The sequence below is a fragment of the Drosophila yakuba genome, chromosome 2R (assembly GCF_016746365.2).
Source record: "Drosophila yakuba strain Tai18E2 chromosome 2R, Prin_Dyak_Tai18E2_2.1, whole genome shotgun sequence".
NCBI classification, from domain to species: domain Eukaryota; kingdom Metazoa; phylum Arthropoda; class Insecta; order Diptera; family Drosophilidae; genus Drosophila; species Drosophila yakuba.
In genome coordinates this window covers 16,714,653-16,737,303 of record NC_052528.2, presented here as the reverse complement: position 1 = coordinate 16,737,303, position 22,651 = coordinate 16,714,653, and the positions used below count along the sequence as shown (strand labels likewise).

The 22,651-nt window shown below is 47.3% G+C and overlaps 3 protein-coding genes across 17 annotated transcripts in view; all 3 read left to right on the top strand.

The window, feature by feature from the left end:
• LOC6530980 (mitogen-activated protein kinase kinase kinase kinase 5) overlaps nucleotides 1–5,600 on the top strand; it is a 49,094-nt gene extending 43,494 nt beyond the window's left edge. For 3 of the 5 annotated variants that reach the window (XM_002091782.3, XM_015196312.2, XM_043206899.1), the window contains 7 exons: nucleotides 1,649–2,822; nucleotides 2,884–3,010; nucleotides 3,075–3,428; nucleotides 3,490–3,933; nucleotides 3,999–4,220; nucleotides 4,283–4,409; nucleotides 4,476–5,600. In XM_002091782.3, the coding sequence (XP_002091818.2) occupies nucleotides 1,649–2,822; nucleotides 2,884–3,010; nucleotides 3,075–3,428; nucleotides 3,490–3,933; nucleotides 3,999–4,220; nucleotides 4,283–4,409; nucleotides 4,476–4,575 (2,548 nt within the window). In that variant the 3' untranslated portion in view covers nucleotides 4,576–5,600. The remainder of the gene's footprint in view (nucleotides 1–1,648; nucleotides 2,823–2,883; nucleotides 3,011–3,074; nucleotides 3,429–3,489; nucleotides 3,934–3,998; nucleotides 4,221–4,282; nucleotides 4,410–4,475) is intronic. The other 2 variants (XM_039372041.2, XM_015196313.3) reach the window with 1 other exon arrangement.
• A 131-nt stretch (nucleotides 5,601–5,731) lies between these two features.
• On the top strand, nucleotides 5,732–7,013 carry LOC6530979 (ribosomal RNA-processing protein 8). The gene has a single exon (XM_002091781.3). The coding sequence runs from the start codon at nucleotides 5,801–5,803 to the stop codon at nucleotides 6,881–6,883; it is 1,083 nt and encodes a 360-aa protein (XP_002091817.1). The 5' UTR covers nucleotides 5,732–5,800; the 3' UTR covers nucleotides 6,884–7,013.
• A 415-nt stretch (nucleotides 7,014–7,428) lies between these two features.
• On the top strand, nucleotides 7,429–22,449 carry LOC6530978 (protein 4.1 homolog). 11 transcript variants are annotated; one of them, XM_002091780.3, is made up of 17 exons: nucleotides 7,429–7,580; nucleotides 7,878–8,122; nucleotides 13,774–13,817; nucleotides 14,136–14,327; nucleotides 14,446–14,891; nucleotides 14,950–15,102; nucleotides 15,168–15,526; nucleotides 15,595–15,710; nucleotides 15,978–16,091; nucleotides 16,834–16,996; nucleotides 17,064–17,122; nucleotides 17,473–20,496; nucleotides 20,822–21,043; nucleotides 21,144–21,248; nucleotides 21,364–21,519; nucleotides 21,762–21,872; nucleotides 21,949–22,449. In XM_002091780.3, exons 4-17 carry the CDS (start codon nucleotides 14,181–14,183, stop codon nucleotides 22,012–22,014), a joined length of 5,241 nt encoding a protein of 1,746 aa, XP_002091816.1. In that variant the 5' UTR covers nucleotides 7,429–7,580; nucleotides 7,878–8,122; nucleotides 13,774–13,817; nucleotides 14,136–14,180; the 3' UTR covers nucleotides 22,015–22,449. The 11 variants fall into 11 exon arrangements, with proteins under 11 accessions (XP_002091816.1, XP_015051809.1, XP_039227900.1 ...); XM_015196319.2 differs by lacking the exon at nucleotides 15,978–16,091 and adding an exon at nucleotides 16,386–16,415 and having other exon boundaries at nucleotides 7,430–7,580; XM_015196320.2 differs by having other exon boundaries at nucleotides 7,431–7,580; nucleotides 19,927–20,496.
• Nucleotides 22,450–22,651: the final 202 nt, after the last annotated feature.

Here is a 22,651-nt window from a genome sequence, read left to right as displayed (position 1 = left end):
GCTGCTCTCGCATTCTTTGTTTGGCCAACTTCTTTGTTTTGTCGGTTATTGTCTGGGCGAGGCTTTGTTCACTTTTGCCTCTTATTCCGCCTAAACTTTTGCCTTTGTCTATCGATGGAAAGCCGTGGGGAGAAGCGAGGAATTTCGAAAAATAGACGCAGAAAATATAAAACAAGGAAAAACGCACGTTGAGCATACGCACCGTGGGACGCCCGAAATGACCCCTTCGATGGCTCAATTATTTGGCCGGGCGCAAAACCAGAAAAGCAGTTCTCAACTAATTTATACGGAACAATTGGTTTATATATTTTTCGGGCAGAATTTATACATCGATGGGTCGCCATGAAAATCGCTCGATTTGTCCTGCCTTCGGACTTCGACCCTTTTTCCCATGTTTATTGTTTATTTATTTGATGTGTGTGCAAATGGCCGTCGCATTGCTTTTATTGTTATTATTATTATTGGACAGCCAAGGTTTCTGTGCAAGCAAGTAACGCCACACGTAGTCGTCGTCCAGTGGTCGTCCAGTGTTGATTTGTCCAACATAGGATTCGGAATCCTCTGAAATATGCAGCATTATTGGCCATCGCAGTGATTGAGGAGATTTCGGGGTGGTCTGAGCTGTATTTGGCCTTCGGACACAAGAAGATGGAAAACAAATTGCAATTATGCTAACATCAACTGAAAATTCAGAAAACTAATTCGGCAAATGGAAAATGCGATTTCTTGGGCAAACTTTTCGTCTTGCCCTCTTCGCAAGCAGCTGTTGAGATTTTCCAGCAAATTCTGTTTGTTTTTGCTTGATTCCGACTTGTTTTATTTGGCCAACATTCCTCGCATTTTGTTTTTAGAATTAATTTTCCAAGCTTTTTTTTTTGTATTTCTTTTTTCTTCATTTTTTTTTTTTTTAAATTTTTTTGCTGCTTTTTTTTTTGGTTATTGTTTGTGTTTACTTCTCATGCTCTTTCTGTTGCTGTGCATTCATGTGCGAGGCAATTTTCTATTCAAGCATTTCCCATTTTCATATGCGTGTGTGATTGTGAATGTGTTGCGATGTGTTTTGTGTATCTTTGAGCATTTGTGTTTTGCATCTCATGCATAATTTATAGCTTCATATTAGTTCATTTATTTATTTATTTACCTTGTGTCCAATAAAAAAACAACAAAATAACTACCAACTAGGACACCAATAAGTGGGCTTAACCCACGCGGGTGGTGAATAATTTCATTAAAAGCGTAATCCGCTTAACACTCAACTGCCACCCTTGCGGTTTTGCCCATCGGGAGTTTATCAATTCGATTACATGCCACAAAAAAAAGACACACACAAACACAAATAAGGGAACCCAAATGCATGCCAAACAGGATGAGCCGGGGGTCAGCTCCACCCGCCTCCTGCCTCCTCCGTCACACGAAACTCGAAATCGAACTCAACCACCACAACAGAACCACCCACCCAATCACGCTCTCACCACCACCCACCCGAACAACAAGAAATCGAAAAGCTATATAGCCACATAGCCATATAGTGTTTACCTAACCGATCGAAGAAGGATGCTCAACATCTCGGCTCTCTTTTCTCTCTCTCTCTCTCGCCTCTCTTCTCTTGATCTCTCGATTCCCTCCGCTTGTCTGAAACGCTCCGCAGAGCGACCTTGCCACTGAACAACGACACCAAAGATTCACTCGCCGCCGAGTGCAGCTGCTCCTCCCACAATGGCGGAGCCGCCGCCGGAGGAGGTGGAGGAGGAGGAGGAGGAGGAGTTGGAGCAGGCGGGGCAGCCGCGAACGGCAGCAGCAGCAGCAACAGCAGCGGAGGCGGAGCAGTCGGCACCACTCATCATCAGCACCAACAGCACCACCAGCATCACCATCATCCGAATCATCTGCATCAGCATCAGTCTCATCAATTGCCGCAGCAGCAGCAGCAACAGCAGCAGCAAGCACATCAGGCGGCACAGCAGGAACACCATCACCACCATCCAATGACCACGTCCATGTCCAGCGGCTTGGTGACCGCCAATGCCAACAGCATCAGCTCGTCCGCCTCGCTGGCCTCCATGCCAGGTCTCACTGCCTACCTGGGCATGCGATCCCATGTGGTTGGCCACATGGGTATGGGTTTTGGCATGGGTCTCGGCATGTCCAACCTGCGCACCACCAGCATCGATGCCGACGACGATGAGCTGGTGGCTGCCGATGTGGCCATGAATAATGCTGCTGCCGCCGTTCCTGGGAACGGATCCGGTGCTGGCAACGGTTCCGGATCCGGTTGCTCCGCCTCTGCGGCGCACTATCTGCGTTACAGCAGCAACTACCGATCCGCCGCCGCGGCTCAGGCATCGCAGGCGGCACATCCGCACATTAACTCCAATTCGAATTCGAATTCGAACAACGGCCATGGCCATGCGCCGATCACATCCAGCATCTCGTCCTCTGCGTCATCAGCTTCGTTTTATAATCGCCTCCTACTCCTCGATAATTCCAGCGGCGATGCAGTCGTAGGCGGCAACGGTGGCGGCGGCAGCAACATTACCAGCACCGGTGGAGTAGCAGGTGGCACCAATGGCCTCCAGGACAAGCACGAGCTGGATGCTCTGCCCCAAGCGGCTACAAAGTCGGCCGGCGATGGCTTCTCGCATTCCAACAGCCCAGCGACGAATTCCGGAGCGGGAGCGACCGGATCCAGGGATAACGATGGACCCTCTTCGAGCAACTCCTCGCATCTCTACCAGAACCTGCTGAGAAGCAGCTCTGGAGAAACGCCAGCGGGATCGAGCTCGGCGAGCAATAACTGTGATTACCGGCATGAGAGCAACCAGGTGAGGCAACCAAACTTATAAAATGGGTTCAGCATGTAACCATCTCTATATTCATTCCCAGAATGGTCTGGAGGACTCGCCACGACGCCATAGCTCCATGGATCAGCTGATCGGGTTGCTCGAAAACATGGGCAAGTCTTCGAGGACACGCAGCCTGAGCGATGGCGGCACCCAAGACGACGACGAAGGTGAGTGCATGTGCAATACCCACTGAAAACCTAAATTAACTATTATCCATTCCATAAAACACAGCGGAGAAGGAGGCGCAACCGGATCTGCTGAACAACACCCCACCGGTGCCACCGAAACGCTCCCACAAACGCCGCCACACGCCACCGCGACCCATCTCCAACGGACTGCCGCCCACACCCAAGGTGCACATGGGTGCCTGCTTCTCCAAGATCTTCAACGGCTGCCCACTACGGGTGCACTGCACCGCCTCGTGGATCCATCCGGAGACGCGGGACCAGCATCTGCTGATCGGCGCCGAGGAGGGCATCTACAACCTCAACATGAACGAACTGCACGACGCGGCCATCGATCAGTTGTTCCCGCGCCGCACCACCTGGTTGTATGTCATCAAGGATGTGCTTATGAGTCTGTCAGGTGGGTACCCGCCGAATCTAGCCTCGTTATATAGAATGACCGAATGTAATCGAATTTTCAGGAAAATCCTGTCAGCTCTACAGGCACGACCTGGTGGCCCTGCACTCCAAGCAGACGGTACGCTTCTCGCTGCACATGAACAAGATCCCGGAGCGACTGGTGCCGCGCAAGTTCGCTCTGACCACCAAGGTGCCGGACACAAAGTGCTGCACCCAGTGCTGTGTCACACGAAATCCGTATAACGGATACAAATACCTGTGTGGTGCGACGCCCAGCGGCATTTTCCTGATGCAGTGGTACGATCCACTGAACAAGTTTATGCTGCTGAAGCAGTGCGAGTGGCCAGCCATCAGCATTCAGGGCGGAGGTCACGGCTGCGTCCAGAACGGGCACACACCAGTATTCGAGATGATTATCACGCCGGAGCTGGAGTACCCGATTGTGTGTACGGGTGTGCGAAAGGCCATGAACGGCTGCCTCAAGCTGGAGCTGATCAACATGAACAGTGAGTGCAATTAGTGATTGTAAATCAAAGATATGCAATGATATAATGGAATTGCGTAATTGCAGGTGCCAGCTGGTTCCACTCGGAGGACCTGGAATATGACGCCATGGCCACGATGGTGCCGCGACGCGACCTGCTGAAGGTGGTGCGTGTGCACCAGGTGGAGAAGGACGCCATTCTGGTCTGCTACGGCAATCTGATTCAGGTGGTCACCCTGCAGGGCAACCCCAAGCAGCACAAGAAGATGGTATCGCAGCTCAACTTTGACTTCAACGTGGACAGCATTGGTAAGCTGGATTGGATATACATTTACAGTGGATATGCCCTACAGTGTGCGAATCGATTTCAGTTTGTCTACCGGACAGCGTTTTGGCATTCCATAAGCACGGCATGCAGGGAAAGTCGTTGCGCAATGGCGAGGTGACGCAAGAGATCAAGGACATGAGTCGCACCTACAGGCTGCTGGGCAGCGATAAGTATGAAAACCCTTGATTGTTGTTCTTCAGAACTTTTGAATAACTTCATATTTCTATTCCCATCAGGGTTGTGGCCTTGGAGAGCCAGCTGCTGAGGACCGGCTCCCTGGGCAGCGAGGAGGGACACGATCTGTACATTCTGGCCGGGCACGAGGCTAGCTACTAAGCTAATGGGCGCCCGCCCAATCCACTGTTATATTTTAAATATAATCCGGTTCACCACACAAGTTTTAAGGGCCGTCGCCGCCGTCGTCGTCAACTATTAACTGTAATTTAATTACTCGTAGGCTAAGCAGTGAGTTCACTGATCATAGATGACTAGAGAGAGCCAGTTGCATGTCGAGCGTTCGATAGCTTAGATTAGCGCAATTTTACAGCACCTAGAAGAGGCGGTCTTCGCAGAAGGGATCCACACTACCATGCACACTGACGGGGATACTCGGCCCGAATCGCTATCTTTAGATCTGCCGATCACTCGATATATTGAACGTCTGCGTCTACCCGATTCCGTTGTAGCTATATTTTTGTATTACAAAGAAATGCTTTAATTTATACAACTAACTTTAATCGCTACGTATAGTTATGTTAGAGATTTGTGTAAACGCTTCACAAAGCCAATAGATACGTTTCCAAATAGTCAGCCAGCAGGAGAATCCGCGTATACATACACTTAAACACACAATTATCCACACGATTCGAGATCCATTAAGGCAGTTAGAACTAAACAATTATATTTAGTCTTTAGCAATTGTAAATCGCAATGTTTTTAGCTGGTTAAACTGCTTTCGATTGGCTCAAAACCGCAACGGAAAATGAAGAACGATATAGGAAGATGATACGGTTTGTTGGGAAACAAAACTAGTTAGTAAGACTTTTCTAATCTAGTAACACGAATTCAAAAACAAAATAAATGCAATTTAATGGTCTGTATCTGTATGTTAAACAAGTAAACTGATTGTCATAGTTACGGTTCTAGGCTATAAGATAAGCGATGAGAAAACAGACAACTTTCCGAACAGCACTTTTTGTCGATTGAGTTGTATAAATATTCTACTAGATGCTAAGTTATTTAGTTCATACGACAAAGCAAAAAACCGAAAATTACAAACTAATACGGAAAAAAACAAACAGATAAACTCACAAACTTGTTGAACTCTAGTTTAGTGCAAAAATAAAAAAAAATACGTGAAAGAAATTGTGTTCTATTTGCTTAACAATTTTAAGAGGGAAATTTGTGTGCTAAGAATATATTTTGAATATCCCGCACTTTTTTGTGAAAACGCGTTAGGGATTGCCCAAAAATGCGTTCGTGTCGTTTTTGAAAAATACGGTCACTCACTTGAAGTGGACTTCACGTGTTTCCCGATTTGTTTACAATTTTCCGCCGCAAAATGCAGCCTTTCGAAGTGCCGCCCTGGGAGGCAGGAGCCGAAATCATTGAATTCAAACCAGTGAATCCCTCAGGCAATGGAGTCGCCACCAAGAAGCCAAAGAAAAAGAAACCCAAAAAGAAGAAGAACGCTGCGACAGAAGAAAATCCCAATGTGAACAAGACAGCTGGAAAATTCAGTTACCGACAGGGCGGCGGACCTTTGGCCCCGCCCCTCAACTTCTCGGATGACGATGATGACGATGACGATGATGTGGAGGATGGCATCCGGGCCATGCACAAGGTGAAGTCGGGCAGAATCGATAAACAGCGAGCGCCAACGCAGGCCACAAAAGGTGGCAAAAAGGAACTGAAACTGAAACCTGAACTGGCCCATGCGGCTGTGGAGGCCATGGAGGCCACCAGCTCATTCACGCCAGCTGCCAACTCTCTGGCCAGTAAGCTGCAATCGGAACTTTTGGGCGGTCGTTTCCGGTACATCAACGAACAGCTTTACTCGACCACCAGCCGCAAGGCGGAGGCACTTTTCCGCAAGGATAGCTCCGCTTTCGAGGCCTATCACGCTGGCTACCGCCAGCAGGTGGAAAAGTGGCCAACCAATCCGCTTAATCGCATCATCAAGACCATCAAAAAGGTGCCCAAAACAGCCATAATTGGTGACTTTGGTTGTGGCGAGGGAAAACTGGCGCAATCCGTGCCCAACAAGGTGTACTCCATGGACTTGGTGGCAGCGCGTAGCGACATCATTGCCTGCAACATCACGGATACGCCACTCCAAGCGCAATCTCTGGACGCGGCCGTATACTGCCTCTCACTAATGGGCACGGATCTGAACGAGTTCTTCCTGGAGGCCAATCGAGTGCTCAAGCTGCACGGCAGTGTCTACATAGCGGAGATTCAGTCACGATTCGAGGATGTGCGGGAGTTTGTTCGCTGCCTGAGTGCATGTGGATTTGATCTGATCAAGAAGGATGTGGCTGTTAACTATTTCTACTTCTTCCAATTCAAGAAGATGCGTCATGTGCCCAAGAACACCAAGCTGAAGGCTTTCTCTCTAAAACCTTGCTTGTATCGCAAACGATAGGTTGATATTCTATACAAATTAGTAGATTTTCTACTCGGAGAACTGTTGAAACTCCAAGACTTGCACTTATAGGTAGTTACATTAACTTAATGTAGGAAACATAACAACCGCAATAAATATTGAAATTCAACAAATGTGTTTTCATGTATTAGTATTTGTTTCAAACCGCTATAAAAAAACTTTTATGACTATTTAATATAAACGCTAAAAATTGCTGATAAGAGTTCTTTTTTGCTTTAGCAACGATAAAGGGTTCTGATAAAAAATTACATAAAGCCGTTAGTTTTATTGGGATACTAGCAAAACAGATTTATGAAAGATTTTTCAACACATTAAAAAATCACTTAAATATTCACTTAAATTTACCCATTGAAAACTAACCATACATTTACATAAATTTAGCATTTAAATTTAGTTATTAGTAGTTAATTGTGATATTTAAAAACCGTTGCTGTAGGCACTGCTATAAACATTTGAAAGTCAAACCGAAGCACTCAAATGAACCACCGACATTTGCCAGCACTGCAACCACTTGGTGGTGGTTTGCTTCTCAGCAAAACTCAGTGGTCTCAACCAAAATCGACTCAAATCCAAATCGAGAAGCGGCAAGCGGAAAGCGGATGGCGCTCAGTTTCAGTTTTCAGTTTCAGTACCAGTTTGCTCTTCGTGCACAGCACATCGAATATTTGTGAAGACGGTACGTTTTGTGTGGATCGCGCTGCCAGAATTCTGAGTAGATTTGTTGTTTGCCAACGGCAAAGTAATTGCAAGACGGCGACGAGCGGATAGAAATGAAAAGCGCGCAATTCGGCAGCAGTGTGTTTATAAATAAAATGGGAAATTAATTTATTAGCAACCACTATTCGCGCATTTTCCGCCCACGCCCACCCCGCTCTCTATTTTACCCCCTCCCACACACCCCTTCAACTCCCCCACACTCTTGCGTTGTTCTCTATTACTCACTCAAAGAAACTCAACGTCAAATTTTCAACAGGTATTCTACGACGACGACGACAACAACAAATTGTCTTTTTTCGCGAACGAATAGAAAAAAGTGGCAAAGAATTTGTTTACTAGTGTGAATGCGAGTGAGTGCAGTGCCCACGGGAGAAAAGTGAAAACAACACAACACAAATACAGGAGTACAAAGCAGTCAGTCGAACGCCAAACGCCGAAACTAACGGTATCTACGTGTCCTTGCTGTGGATTAAAAAGGATTTTTAGAGTCGCACCAAGTGGGTGAGTACGATTTCATGGATTGCGACATAGGTTAATTACACTTTTAGTTAAATTTTTTCATTTGGGCTGTGGTCGGGAGTTTTTGGTCGCTTTATGTTTTCGATACCAACACAAACGCAGAATGACTTGGGCAGTATGACTTCATAGCACACACCTCACACACACACACACACACACACGCACAGCCAAACGCAGAGTTAATTGAGAGCAGCTTTGCGAGCGGGAGCGAAAAGAGAGAGCCGGACTCACTCACGCGGCATTTGTATCAGAAATTCTGTAGCTGTATCTGTGAGCTGTCAAGCTTTTCGAGTGTATCTTTTGGCACGATATTCTTTCGACTTCTTGTTTTTGTCAACTCGGCCCACATTGTTGTTGTCGCTAGCTCTCTTTCGCTTTTGCCCCTGTCTTTGCCTTACTCCAATTTTCCTTCTTCTGTGTTTTCCTCGTTTGCTTCGCATTTCGGGGCGCAGGGTGGGAAATTCTTATTGGGCCCGCGGTAGTCAAGGAAACGTTCCACAACACCGATCGGATACGAAAGTATCTCAAAGGTAGTTTCGTTTAGCAGTGAACTATAAAAAAGGGGGCAAATACATAACCATTCTGTAATGATTCTTATGCAAATTAGTTAGTTAGTGTAGATAATAGTTAATTTTATGTAAACTATGCTCTTATAGCCACAAATTCAAATGCATATTAAAGATACGAGTGTTAAGAGACGAATACATCATGCACAATTACTTTTTACAGAGACGCAGATTAAAAAGTTTTTTAAGTAGTATGAATAGGAAACCCCTAAAGATTGAATATTAATTTTAATAATATTTTATTACTTAGGTGTTTTTCATTTTGGGGCAAATACCCAGAGAAACGAAAAATTCTTTGAACTACGCACTATAGAAATCTGATTCATTTTCATCTCTTTCTCTTGCCCATGCATATGTATGTATATAATTTTGGTATTTCGTCGCATTCATATGGCATACAGTTTCATAGGGTGGCTAAATTCCCCAAGCATCAAGACGTCACTGCTCCGAAAATAGAATCGATCGGGGTTGCGAGCAGGTTTCCGCAATTCTTATCAAAGCATTGAGCGCTTTTTGCATTGGCATTTTTCATATGTTTGATATCGGCTGAGGTAAACAACGACGGCTCTTTATCCCAGCCACTAGGCAACATGGTTAAGATAAGATAAGGCCACCACAACAAAGGCCAGTTATGAATGGCAGGTGACTAGTGGCGATATTTCAGGTGCCCCCTCACCCCCCATCCCTCATCCACTGAGTCACGGCACGATTTTCACCATCCCCGGAAAACTTGGGGCGTTGACTTGGTAACGAAAAAACCGTTCGTCGCAAACCGCTGTTTACGTGGAGTCTTTTTTCTTTCACCTTTTCCGGGAGGTGTGGGCTTTGACCCAAATAGTGAGAAACATTAACATGAAGACTTCGTCTTCTTGGCCAGGCCATGCAAAGTGGGAATGGAAACGAAATGGGTAACGCGAGGTTGAGCTTGCATTAGAAATAACAAAAAAGAAAAAAAAAACCGGTTGTTGCTGGCCAAGAAGTTGGCTGCACAGCAGACAAACAGATAAACCAGCCGAGCAAAGCAAACGAGGAGTGCCAGCCAACTGAATGCCAATAACTGTACAACCAGCGAGTGGAAAACTATACTACAAAAATCTGGAGAGTGAGAGAGTTTCGGTTTCGGAGGGCTAACGACTTGGCAGCACGCGAATGAACATGGCTAACAACAAAAAAAAAATAAAATGAGTCGGAATCAGAGCCCCCGTCGAAAAACCTGAATTCGAACACGACTCCGAATTCGAGCGTTACCAACTAGGTGTGTCTTCGCTTTTCAGCGTTAGAAGCTCCCAGAGCGAGTCTCTCCGAATTCTCTCGGCTTCTCTCGGCGGAAAACGGAGACTGAGCCCCACCAGCGATTTTCCAGCGTGGCCAGATCGTTGCTATCTCACATTGGGGATCTCACATAATATATCTTTATGATATCTTAATCTGTGTGTGAATCCTCTCTAAAATCGTTAGCTATTCTTAGTTCACCGGAAGATTTCCACCTTCCCTCAGCCAAGGGAAAAACCAATCTAATCTATCAACAAACCTAATCGGATGGAAGGCAGCTTGCCGCTTTTCCAGCCCCCTTTGAGCCAATCAGTTCCCCTCTTCCAACCCCCTCCTACATACTTCTATGCCCCTTGAATTTTCCGTTTTTCTATTTTTATTCCTTGTCGCATCGATTTTTACTTCTGCGGCTGGGGCGTCTATAGGTCTATGATTAATGTGCAAAGCGCTGAAGTGGACAAAATTCTCCTCGAGGGCGGCTTGTTTGTTTACTTTCTCCGCCCCTCGCGACACTTTTCCCTCGCCTTCCGGGCAAAAATCAAATCACGACGTGCATGTGGGTGCGGCATCACAACACACGGATACATATTTATATGGCAGAGCTTATTATGTTCTACTAAAATTAATAGCTATATACTACTTCAAGCTAACCCATTTTATAAAAGGTTTTCCCAATTTGATTGGCTCAGTTTATATTTCACGGTGTAGAAAGAGCAGCAACTGCGGATGCATTTCAGAGTTCGTTGGCCAGGCGAAGTCAAATGCTTTAAATAGCCATTGACAGTGGATAAGCGGTGGTGCAGAGTGGTGCGGAGTGGTGCGGAGTGGTGTAGAGTGGTGCAGATGTGGGTGTGATCCAGTGCGGTTATGTCGCCTTGTCATCCGAACGTCGATCAGCGTGGTAATTAGTCAAGCGACACACTGCTCCACAGAGCTGTCACTTGAGCTGTCCAAAAGTGGCATCTGGTGACCAGAAACCAGTTCGCCTCAAGTGGCTGATCCACTTCTGACTTACTAGCCAGTGGTCATCGCTGTCTCAGGGCCAACAGTGCGATGGGAAATGGGAACGGATCTGGCTTATCGACTGGCGGGTTCCATGAAGTCGCCATCCTCCATTGCCAGGCGGTTCCACTCCGTCGATAAGTCTATGGATTCGCAAAGGCGATACACACCCTCTTCTAATCGTTTTGTATTGATTGACCCACTTTCCCACTTTAGCACACAGTCCAGAATGCGCGAATGTTTACGTATTTCCCGCTCCATATTTCCTCGAAAAATATACAAAATTTGTTGCAAGACCTGACGCACTAGGCATGAAAATCCATTGCTCATCCGGGCGGAATGACTGGTGCAAAAGGGTCAAGTGATGAAGAGAAAGAATGTGTTCTTAAGTTCCTAAATGGAAACCATATATCTCCAATTAGCAAAAAAGAAACTCAGATGTCTGCCAAATTAGTGTACATATTTCATGTTATGCACCACAACGGAAAATGTAACAGCTTCCCTTGCGGAAATGCGGCCATGTTTATAAACGGATATGAAGTCAGTTTTTAATACATTTTAAATGCGATTTATTGGCAACGCTTCGTTGCGCTCAGAAAATGGCAAGTTTGAAAAGTTTTGTGCACTTCACAGCCCCGGGGAAATTTTAATGTTAATGGGCATAAAAGCGAAAGTTTAGTCACAATGACTACGGGGAATGTACTATATACATATGTATATGTACATATATACCTGGGGAGAAATTCAAAGTAGGGGGCAAGTCATCCCCGGGGGAAGTGACGCCACCGCCCACCAGGTGACCTAAAGTTGATGTCAGAGTAATAACACGATGACACATGTATGAGCCATTCCTCGGATATGAAAACCCTGGCGCAGCCCCATCGCCAATTGAATTTGATTTAAGTTGTATTAAATGAAACTTAATTAAAGGGGAGCCGGCTGCACCCAAAGTACGAGTGCCCATGTTCTCATTCCGATTCTCAATTGAAACTACGCGATTGCCATCTTTTGTGCTTCTGCCTTCTGTCTTCTGTTCGCCACAAGAACTTCGTTACTTTCACAATAACACCAGATATACTCGTATTTATGTACATATATATGTATATACTACTCACTTGGGTAGCCTGCTTCTTGTCTGCTCAATTCGGACGTATTTATTCTCGCCTGGCCAGCAATATTGTAACCTAAAGATTAGACGCGCGCCACTTGATGAATTTCACCTCGACCTCCTTCAATTGAGGCGAATGCGCTGAGTGCTGCTGAAATGTTTTTGGGTGTCGGCGGCATCTTCTGCAAATATTTCAATAAACTCTAGAAATAGAACTTGATATTATGCCTTAGCTGGTGCTGATCGCTTAGCCGATGATGTCATCGAAAATAAATCATGTACGAGAGCCGCCGCAGTGTAAAATCGCTATGCGCTATCAACAATTCGAGCGATTTACTTTGTTTTGGTTTGCCAGCCAAATCAATTTGTAAGGCGGCACGGCGAGATAATGCCGCTGATTCACCGCCGATCTTAGTCAAGTATTCCAATTCCCATTCCCACTACCAATGGTGGGTTAATGGGCCCATGCAGTTCGCAGTTCGGATAGCAAACATGACTAGGTGGCTGCAACCGCCCGTCGATGATGTCAACATTGCGTATGCGCAACCTTCAACTATGGGAACGAGCACGCTGCCAAAAGTAATGCTATATGGAGTCCATATACACATGGTCTGCGCTCTACAAAGACGCGAGAATAAATAAAATAATATAAATTAGATGTTTGTCTGCTTTTTTTGTTCTTTTTTTTTTTTTTTGGTTTTTGTTGAGGTTTTCGGGTTCTGGTTCTCAGCATACATATTTCATGTGTGTGTTTTTGTTTAATTTTGAACGCACGATGACGCCACCAGAGTTAATTCGCTCGGGGGTCGTGTCCGAAACTGAAACAGTATTAAAGCGCCATAGAAGACCTCTATCACAAAGTCTGTGTTTCAAACTGGTTCGGCTAGTTTCCTCTGCGGGATCGATGGATGTCTCATGGCACATGGCTCATGACTCCCAATCAATTAAACACTGCGAGTATTTGTAAATTGAACTCGCCGCGCAATCGGTCAGTGCATCTGGGTTCAATTGACTCTCGATCCTCGCTACGTTAACCATACCCATAACCATTGATATACCCAAGACCAAGACCAATCCCGTTCCCATTCCCATTCCCAATCAGCGTTGATTGAAGGCTACTTTCTGGGTGGGGCAGTGTGTCCACATCCGTGGCGAAATGCCGATATCGTCTCTTTGCGGAATAATACAATATTTATGGCATTATTTCGCGCAATTTGCAGTCCCGCTAAATTCCGACCGCAAGCGACGGAATCAAATGGAAACGGAAGGGGATTAAAGCGAGAACATGACGCTGCCTCGACTTGCCGGCTTATATAACCCACACCGATATAGAACATACATATACATATATGTATGTAAGAAAGACTTATGTCACTGCTGAACTTGAATCCAGATCTCGAACGTGAGCTGTCGCCGATCACTTGACTTTTCGGCTTACTCAAAGGACGTTCCCAGCTTCTGTTCCCATCTACTTTTGTATATTTAATGACTTAATTACTGGGGCATTTTTTTGTGTATTCACTCTGCTTAATAATAGATCTGCGAAATCCGACTGTTGTGCGGTTTATGGCCAACTCATTGTAATGGTCTCAGAGTTGAAAGTTTTTTTTTACTATCTGCTTTCGCTAGTAAAATGGTAATTCAATTTGCAGTTCAGCTTTTAATGTCGGAAATTTCTCTTACAGCTCGCTGGAAATCATTGTCGGAGAAATTCTAGAGCTCTTTGGAAGTGAGTACGCAGTTGCAACTGGTGACATCATGGCCATTCCCAAATGGAGAAGGAGAAGTTGTCCACATCCTGGCTGAGGGTCCTGTGTTTATATACATGTTTGTGTGTGTGTGTGTAACGAGTTTATTTGCGCAATGGCGCCAGGCAAATTGAGAAAGTTTATGGCGTGTTTTATGCCCATACTGCAGACATCTAATGAGCAAAAGGCGCCCACACACTCACACACACACAGAGAAAAACATGACCCCGCGGAGTGGACACTTCCGGTCATTTGACTGAGATCCAGTGCAATTTACTAAAGTCTTTACATTCTTGCAGCCATCTCCAAGCTGCCGCTGGCGTAGCCGAGTCCCCCAATCCAAGATGCCGGCGGAAATTAAACCATCCGCGCCCGCTGAGCCGGAAACGCCGACCAAGAGCAAACCCAAGTCCAGCTCCTCCTCGCACGGAAAGCCTGCCCTTGCACGAGTCACCCTGCTGGATGGCTCCCTGCTGGACGTGTCCATTGATGTGAGTAAGCAGCCAGGATGTGTCAAACAAGTTAAATCCTTTAAAGGGTTTGATACCTTAGTAACTTTCTAAAACTCTAAGCTGCATTATTATCAAAATTACATTTTGATTTCCACAGCGCAAAGCTATTGGCCGTGATGTGATCAACTCCATTTGCGCCGGTCTGAACCTCATCGAGAAGGACTACTTCGGCCTGACCTATGAAACGCCCACAGATCCGCGCACCTGGCTGGATCTGGAGAAGCCGGTGTCCAAGTTCTTCCGCACGGACACTTGGCCACTCACCTTCGCCGTCAAGTTCTATCCGCCGGAGCCGTCGCAGCTGAAGGAGGACATCACGCGCTACCATTTGTGCCTGCAGGTGCGCAATGACATCCTGGAGGGCCGACTGCCCTGCACGTTCGTCACCCACGCTCTGCTCGGATCCTACCTGGTGCAGTCGGAAATGGGCGACTACGATGCAGAGGAAATGCCCACCAGGGCCTACCTCAAGGACTTCAAGATCGCCCCAACTCAGACGCCCGAGTTGGAGGATAAGGTCATGGATCTGCACAAGACCCACAAGTGAGTTTTGGATAATTCTAAAAAGGATTTATACTCACTTTAATGTGGTTTATTTTAGGGGTCAATCGCCCGCCGAGGCTGAGCTACACTACCTGGAGAATGCCAAGAAGCTGGCCATGTACGGCGTGGACCTGCATCCCGCCAAGGATTCCGAGGGCGTGGACATCATGCTGGGCGTTTGTGCCTCCGGCTTGCTCGTCTACCGCGATAAGTGAGAAGCTCTTACCATATTTCAATTCAACAATTATTAATAAATGATGTCCATGACCCAACTAGATTGCGCATCAACCGCTTTGCCTGGCCCAAGATCCTGAAGATCTCCTACAAGCGCCACCATTTCTACATCAAGATTCGACCGGGCGAATTCGAGCAGTACGAGTCCACCATTGGCTTCAAGCTGGCCAACCATCGTGCCGCCAAGAAGCTGTGGAAATCCTGCGTGGAGCACCACACCTTCTTCCGCCTGATGACCCCCGAGCCGGTCAACAAGTCCAAGATGTTCCCGGTCTTCGGCTCCACCTACCGCTACAAGGGTCGCACCCAGGCCGAGAGCACGAACACACCCGTGGATCGTACTCCTCCGAAGTTCAGTAGGACTCTGTCCGGAGCTCGTCTAACTTCCAGGAGCATGGATGGTAATTACTGGGGGTTACCACCTGGATTTAAGTAGTCCTAAATGAGCTAATCACCTGAATCCTTGCAGCTCTGGCCTTGGCCGAAAAGGAAAAGGTGGCTCGCAAGAGCAGCACCCTGGATCATCGGGGAGATCGTAGTGGCGATGCCCACAGCCGCAGTCCCATCAAGAACAAGAAGGAGAAGGTAGCCCATCCAGTTTTTTTACCCACTAATGCTTGACGAAACATAGCTATTGAGATGAACATGTTTAACGATGATTTCGGAGTTAACCAGAGTTTTTTGTACTTTCTTCTCGGTTTGTTACTAACTCACAACCACTCACAAACCAAACTACCAAACACAAACACATCCACTCCGTGATTCTGAATATGAATATGAAATGATGTGCTCGTAATGTTAACCCTACGTCCCCTGAAAAAACACACCTTAACCCCCCATAACACTAACCAGTTGATGCGACAGTCGAGCACCGGCACGGCTTCGGCCTCCTCGCAAAGTTCCCTCGAGGGTGACTACGAGACGAGCCTAGAGATTGAGGCCATCGAGGCTGAGCCCCCCGTTCAGGTTAACACTTTACTACCTTCAACTCAACAAAAGAAAAAATTAAAACAAAAGTATCCTTCGACTCGAATCTTCTACAATGTATCCTACTTAACTTATTTTATCGGCTTTGAACTCTGCTTTTCGAATGTTGTGAGCTTACGTATGAAACGATTTGATTTGAAGTCTCCCTCGTTTATTCGTTTATTTGTTCAGCTCAGGGCTACTATACAACCCAGTAATTTATGGATGTTCTGAACCTATTAATTTATAATTTTTATGTTTTCATAACCGACTATCCTCTAACCAATGTGATAGAACCCGAACGAGCTGTACCTTGATCTGATGGTAATTTCTGTATAAAGATGAAAAACAGTGTCGTCAACTGTCTGTGAAATGTGCATTCCATCATAACTATCTACCTGATTTTTTTGAGTGTTTATTTGAACTTTGATTTAATTTGATTTGATTTTGTGACGTCTGTAAAAGTCCTTCCTCGAGCTGTAAATACCATTTAGGGCCACACCATTACAGTCCACACCAAACATGCATTGGCACTGATTATGCTGTTGTATTGAAAAAGATCATCTATAAAGCTTAATTAACCATTATTATAATTTCGTATTTCGCTTGTATTGTAAATATGTCCTGTACATCTCAGCCATTTTGTAGCATGTCGCCTTTTCGCCCCAAAAATATCTGTTTACTCTGAACTACACCTTAAAGACTATAACCAACTAACGATCAATGTTTTCGATGTTCCCAGGATGCTGAAAAGGAGGCTAAGTTGCGCGAGAAGAAGCAAAAGGAGAAGGAGGAGAAGGAGCGAAAGGAGAGGGAGAAGCGGGAGCTGGAGGAGAAGAAGAAGGCCGAAAAGGCTGCCAAGGCAGCACTTGCCGCTGGTGCCGCTGCAGGATCCGCTGTTAATGGTAAGTATCCTTAGAAGTATCTATAGAAGCAACCTTACTCACAAACCTTCCTGAAAATATTCTCCAGGCAACGGCAACGACGAGCTGAATGATTCCAACAAGTCTGACAAGTCCTCGGGCAGACGTGTAAGTATCCTATCTCCGTATACCCCACTTAAGCTAGATCATAGGATCACAAGACTAGGTGAACTAAGCTAAGCGATAGCCCCGCACTGAATGCGCCCGCCCTCGTGTAAATACTCTTAACCCCCGTCCTGAATTCCACCCATATCCACATACCCACTCACTTAAGTTTCACCCGTAAGTTATGATAGTTTGTAGTGGAAACCCGTAAATTGGTCTTAAGTTTACCTCATTGGTTGTGTGGTATTTATTATAGTTTCTTTCTGTTAATTATTCCCTCCCGTTTCTTTTCGTTTTATGTTTGATCTTTTCATTTGATCCTCGAAAACAAACGATCCACCGACGATCCACAGGGCGTTGGCATATTCTCGTCGGGTCGCAAGAGCAAGAGCGGTTCGCCATCCAAGGATGGCAAGGATAAGTCCGGCAAGGATAAGGACAAGGAGGTGGGTCGACTTGGTCTGGTCGTTACATCTGGTCTGGCCGATAATCAGCAAGATCAAAATCTCGACGAGGCGGCCAGGAATGCGGCCAAGAACCGAGGATCCACCACTCCGGGTGTGACTAGGCAGTATGAGTATGCCGTGGATAATGATGGCAATACCAGTCCCACAAGGAAATCGTACACACCTGGTGGCTTCCGCTACGATCAGGATCCCAGCTCCAGGAAGTCCGGTGCCGATGGTCAGGAGCAGCTGTCTCCCACCTCGCAGCAAAAGAAGATAGGCTTGGCCTTCAACTATGCTCCGGGTAACGAGAATGCCTTGAAGGAAACTGCTGAGAAACTGAAGGCAGGACAGCTGTCTCCACGCACCCAGGACAAGCTGAACCGCGGCCAACTTTCGCCCAAGTCGCGGGCCAAGCTTCTCCAGGATCCACTCCTCTCGCCCACCACCCGTGCTAAGCTGCAGGGCAGCGCTGTGGATGCGGCTGCTGTTCCACTTAGCGATTCCCAGAAGCGATCCTACTCGCCCACCAAAGGACCCCAGGGCTACTCCTCCGGAGCACCAGGAAGCTACAAGCCCATCTCAGATCCCACAGCTGATTTCCTGGAGTCCCAGCGCTACAACAAGGAGCCCGGTTACGTTGGTCCCTCCAAAGCTGGTGATGCTGCAGGTCTTGCTGGTGCTGCAGGTGCTTCTGCTGCTGGAGCTGCTGGCTCCAAGAAGCCCGGTTCTCCCAGCAAGACAGGAAAGGGAGCTCCAGGCGCTGCAGGAGCTGCAGCAGCAGCTGGAGCCGCAGGAGCTGCAGCCGCAGCGGCCAAGCCGAGAAAGAGGCGTGTCAAGATCATGGTCATCACCTCCAAATTCGATCCCTCCACCAAGCGCATTGATGCCGAGAACGGAAGTATTGAGCACTCCACTGGCATTCTAGACCCGGCTACCGGACTCATTGACACCAAATATGGCGTGATTGATCCCAAGAAGGGAACACTGGAGGCTCTGAATACCAAGACCGGAAAGAAGGAAGTGTTCCAGGGCGATGTTGATGGCAAGACGGGCAACCTGCACTTGGTATCCGGAGTGGCGGATCCGAAGACAGGACGCCTTGACGACACCCTGGGTCAGATCGTTTGCATCACACCGCAGGATAATCCGGTGGTGGAGCTTACAGTGATCACCAGTCGCATTGATCCCGCAACCGGAAAGATCGACACCGTTAACGGAGATGTCGAGCGTTCCCTGGGCGTCCTGAACTTGGATACCGGCCTGCTGGACACCAAGTATGGAGAGATCAACACACGCACCGGCGAACTGAAGGCCATTGATCCCAAGTCTGGCAAGATTGTAGTCAGCAAGAATGTGAAAGTGGATCCGGGCACTGGGCAGATCACCATCCTGGGCGTTGTCGATCCCAAGACGAACAAGCTCGATCCGAACCAGGGTCGCCTCATTGAGGTGGGCCAACAGATTGACCCTATTGTTGAGGTCACTTCCTTGGCGGGCAAGTTCGATTCCAAGAGGAACATCATCGATGCCAAGACGGCGCAGGTGGAGACCTCTGGTGGTCAGTTCGACCCGAAGGCCGGCAAGATTGATACCAAATATGGACAGATTGATCTGGTTAAGCATACGATCACCTTCAATGACCCCAAGTCAGGTAAGACGGTAACTAGGGACATTAAGATTGAACCGTCCACCGGACAGATTGTGCTGAAGAACCAGGTCAATCCGAAGAACAACAAGCCCGACAAGGATTATGCCAGGATCATCTCTCTGCGGATTGTGCAACAGCGCGTGGATCCCGCCACCAAGGCACCCATCACGGAAGTCAGTGCCTCGAAGGACAAGGACATCGTGGTGGACCCCAAGTCCAACCAGATATGGGTGCCCACTGGTGCCACCGATCCCGCCACCAAGGAGCAGCAGTACATCTCCAGCAGCGTGGACCCCAAGACGGGCTACGTCATCACCATCTATGGCTACCTGGACCCCAAGACCAACGAGATCAAGAAACAGACCAAGCTCGACCCCAACACAATCAAGATCGAACCCACGTCCGGAAAGATCTACACTGCCACCGGGGAGGTGGATCAGGCCACCGGGGAGCCTTTGTACGCGGCCACCCAGGTGGATCCCGAGTCCGGCGAGGTGTACACCAAGCTGGCCCGCGTCGATCCCAAGACGGGCAAGATCGTGATCGTGCGCATCCTGCTTATCTCAAAGACCGACGAGCGCGGTCGCCCGGAGGAGATCGATCCCTCCACCTGCGAAATCGATCCCGTCTCCGGTCGCGTTCTTAAGTTCTTCAATAAGACCGTTTATGTATACAATATGATTGACCCTGTGACCGGTGAAATTGTGCAGGTGGACCCCAATGACCCGCGTTTCGCTGGCGCACGCACCACCGTGACCCACACGATGACCCTGACAGGAGAGATTGACCCCGTGACCGGCAGGATTAAGAGCGAGTACGGCGACATTGACCCGAACACGGGAGACATTGATCCCGCCACGGCTGTCACGGATCCCGTGACCGGTAAACTGATCCTCAACTACGCCCAGATCGATCCCTCCCACTTTGGCAAACAGGCGCAGGTGCAAACCACCACGGAAACGGTGCCCATCACCCGCCAGCAGTTCTTCGACGGAGTCAAGCACATCAGCAAGGGCGCTCTGCGGCGGGACTCCGAGGGCAGCTCCGAGGACGACATGACCGGACAGTATGGCACCGACCAGGTCAATGACATCTTGATCAGCAGTCCGGCGGGACAGGCGGGCGGCAAGCTTGGCAAGCCAGTGAGCACGCCCACGGTGGTGAAGACCACCACCAAACAGGTGCTGACCAAGAACATCGATGGCGTGACCCACAATGTGGAGGAGGAGGTGCGCAACCTGGGCACCGGCGAGGTCACCTACTCCACGCAGGAACACAAGGTTAGCGAGGGACAAGGCTTTTGATTCAATTCGATTATAGTTTATTGGATATAAAAGATAACTTTTTACATCACAGAAAATCTAGAAAATCTTTATAAAATTCCAATCGAATTTAATCAAAATCTAGAACTCTGAAAACCGGAAACGTCTTTCTTTCTGTCTCTTTGCGCTTCGCTTTCCAAAGTTATGTTACTTAATCTGTATCTGTGCCTTTGCCTAACTTCCGCCTCTATTTGATGTTGTTGCTAGAATTGTTGTGTTATTCATGTTCTATGCCGTACGCACTAACCCACTGAACCACCCACTTGCCACTCCATCCACCTAGGCTGATGCTACACCCACCGACCTGAGTGGCGCCTATGTCACGGCCACCGCAGTCACCACCCGCACCGCCACCACGCACGAGGATCTGGGCAAGAATGCCAAGACGGAGCAGCTGGAGGAGAAGACGGTGGCCACCACCCGCACCCACGATCCCAACAAGCAGCAGCAACGCGTCGTCACCCAGGAGGTGAAGACGACGGCGACGGTCACCAGTGGGGATCAGGTAAGATCGCATGGCATCCCACATCCCAATCTCTTTTGCATGAGTTGATTGTGTTGGCATTATGATTTCGATATGTTTTGTTGTATTATGTGTTGTGTAGTATCAGAGGAGGGATAGCGTTTCCTCGACCAGCTCCGGCGATTCGGGCACGCCCATCGACGGACCCTACGATGCCAGTGCCAGTGTGGTGCGCACAGATAACCAGGTGGGTCATGCATGCCACTTTTGCAATGAGCAATCAATACAGAGGCCCTCTAAATGTAGTTGTACATCCAAAAATAGGTTCCATTCTAACCTTGATAATCTCGACTCTTGCACAGAAATCTCCGCTGTATACGACCTCCGCCACCACTGGACCCCATGTGGAAAGCACCCGAGTGGTTCTCGGTGAGGACACACCCGGTTTCTCCGGACATGGCGAAATCATCTCCACCCAAACCGTGAGCAGCAAAACCCGCACTGTGGAAACCATTACCGTAAGTACTCGGAACTATCGAACTAACCCAACTGATCCCGTTCGATTAGGATGAGTAAGTAGCCAGAGGTAGGCTTTCTATCTATCTATCTATCTATCTATCTATCTATCTAAGTATCCGAAAGATATTTCCTGTGAGCGTATGCACCACACTGTATATTCCATGCATAGTCCCTTGTTCGAATGGGTTGAGGTTGTACAATTTACACGATAACATTTATTAATATTACTCTAAATGTGCAGTACAAAACCGAACGCGATGGCATTGTGGAGACCCGAGTGGAACAGAAGATAACCATTCAGTCCGATGGAGATCCGATCGATCATGACAAAGCCTTGGCCGAGGCAATACAAGTGAGTATCTAATGAATTAAATGCACGACGAAGAGATACACTTAAACGATAACCAATGTTCTTAATCGATTTTTAGGAAGCGACGGCCATGAATCCGGACATGACAGTCGAGAAGATTGAAATTCAACAGCAAACGCAGTAGATTTTATAATTATTTTTAAACCATTCAGAGGATTTTCTAAGTAAACCCGCACACACACTCACACACATGAACACCAGCCCACGCATACGCAGCACTTGGAGTACACCTTTTATACAACCTATATCTAAATATAAATATATATACGCCTATATATATATTTGACCTCGAGCTGATGATGACCCACATGACATAACACTAAGAAATATGATTGAAAAATTCGCAATTTCCAATTCCCAATTATCCGTTACCGCTACCGTCTATGAGAAAATGCATCTACATGTTTATTATTTTTATTACAACTGTTGTTTATAATTACTTTTTATTACGTATATTATATATTGAATGTGCAAGGCAACGTTGAAATGAAAACTCTATATATTGTAAACCACGATTGCATTCAAATACATGAATAAAACCTAAATGTACACACAAAAACCGATTAAGTGCTTTTCTGGAAGGGCACTCCCTCTTGGGCATTTGCCCTTGCTGAAATTTCCATTACCCTTCGCTGAATTTGTGCTTTTCAATAAGCCACGGACCGCTGAATATTTGATGGACCCTGCTCCCTCGCTCGATGGCGATATAAATCAGCAATCCACTGGGTCTCCAATCCTCACAACACCACACCATCACCCAC

Excerpts from the sequence above, each read along its gene's own strand:
- LOC6530979 (XM_002091781.3), top strand. The coding sequence starts at position 5,801 with ATGCAGCCTTTCGAAGTGCCGCCCTGGGAGGCAGGAGCCGAAATCATT.
- LOC6530978 (XM_002091780.3), top strand. The coding sequence starts at position 14,181 with ATGCCGGCGGAAATTAAACCATCCGCGCCCGCTGAGCCGGAAACGCCG. Across the intron at positions 17,123-17,472 it reads ACAAGTCCTCGGGCAGACGT|GGCGTTGGCATATTCTCGTC; the intron begins GTAAGTATCCTA and ends GACGATCCACAG. Across the intron at positions 21,873-21,948 it reads CCTTGGCCGAGGCAATACAA|GAAGCGACGGCCATGAATCC; the intron begins GTGAGTATCTAA and ends ATCGATTTTTAG.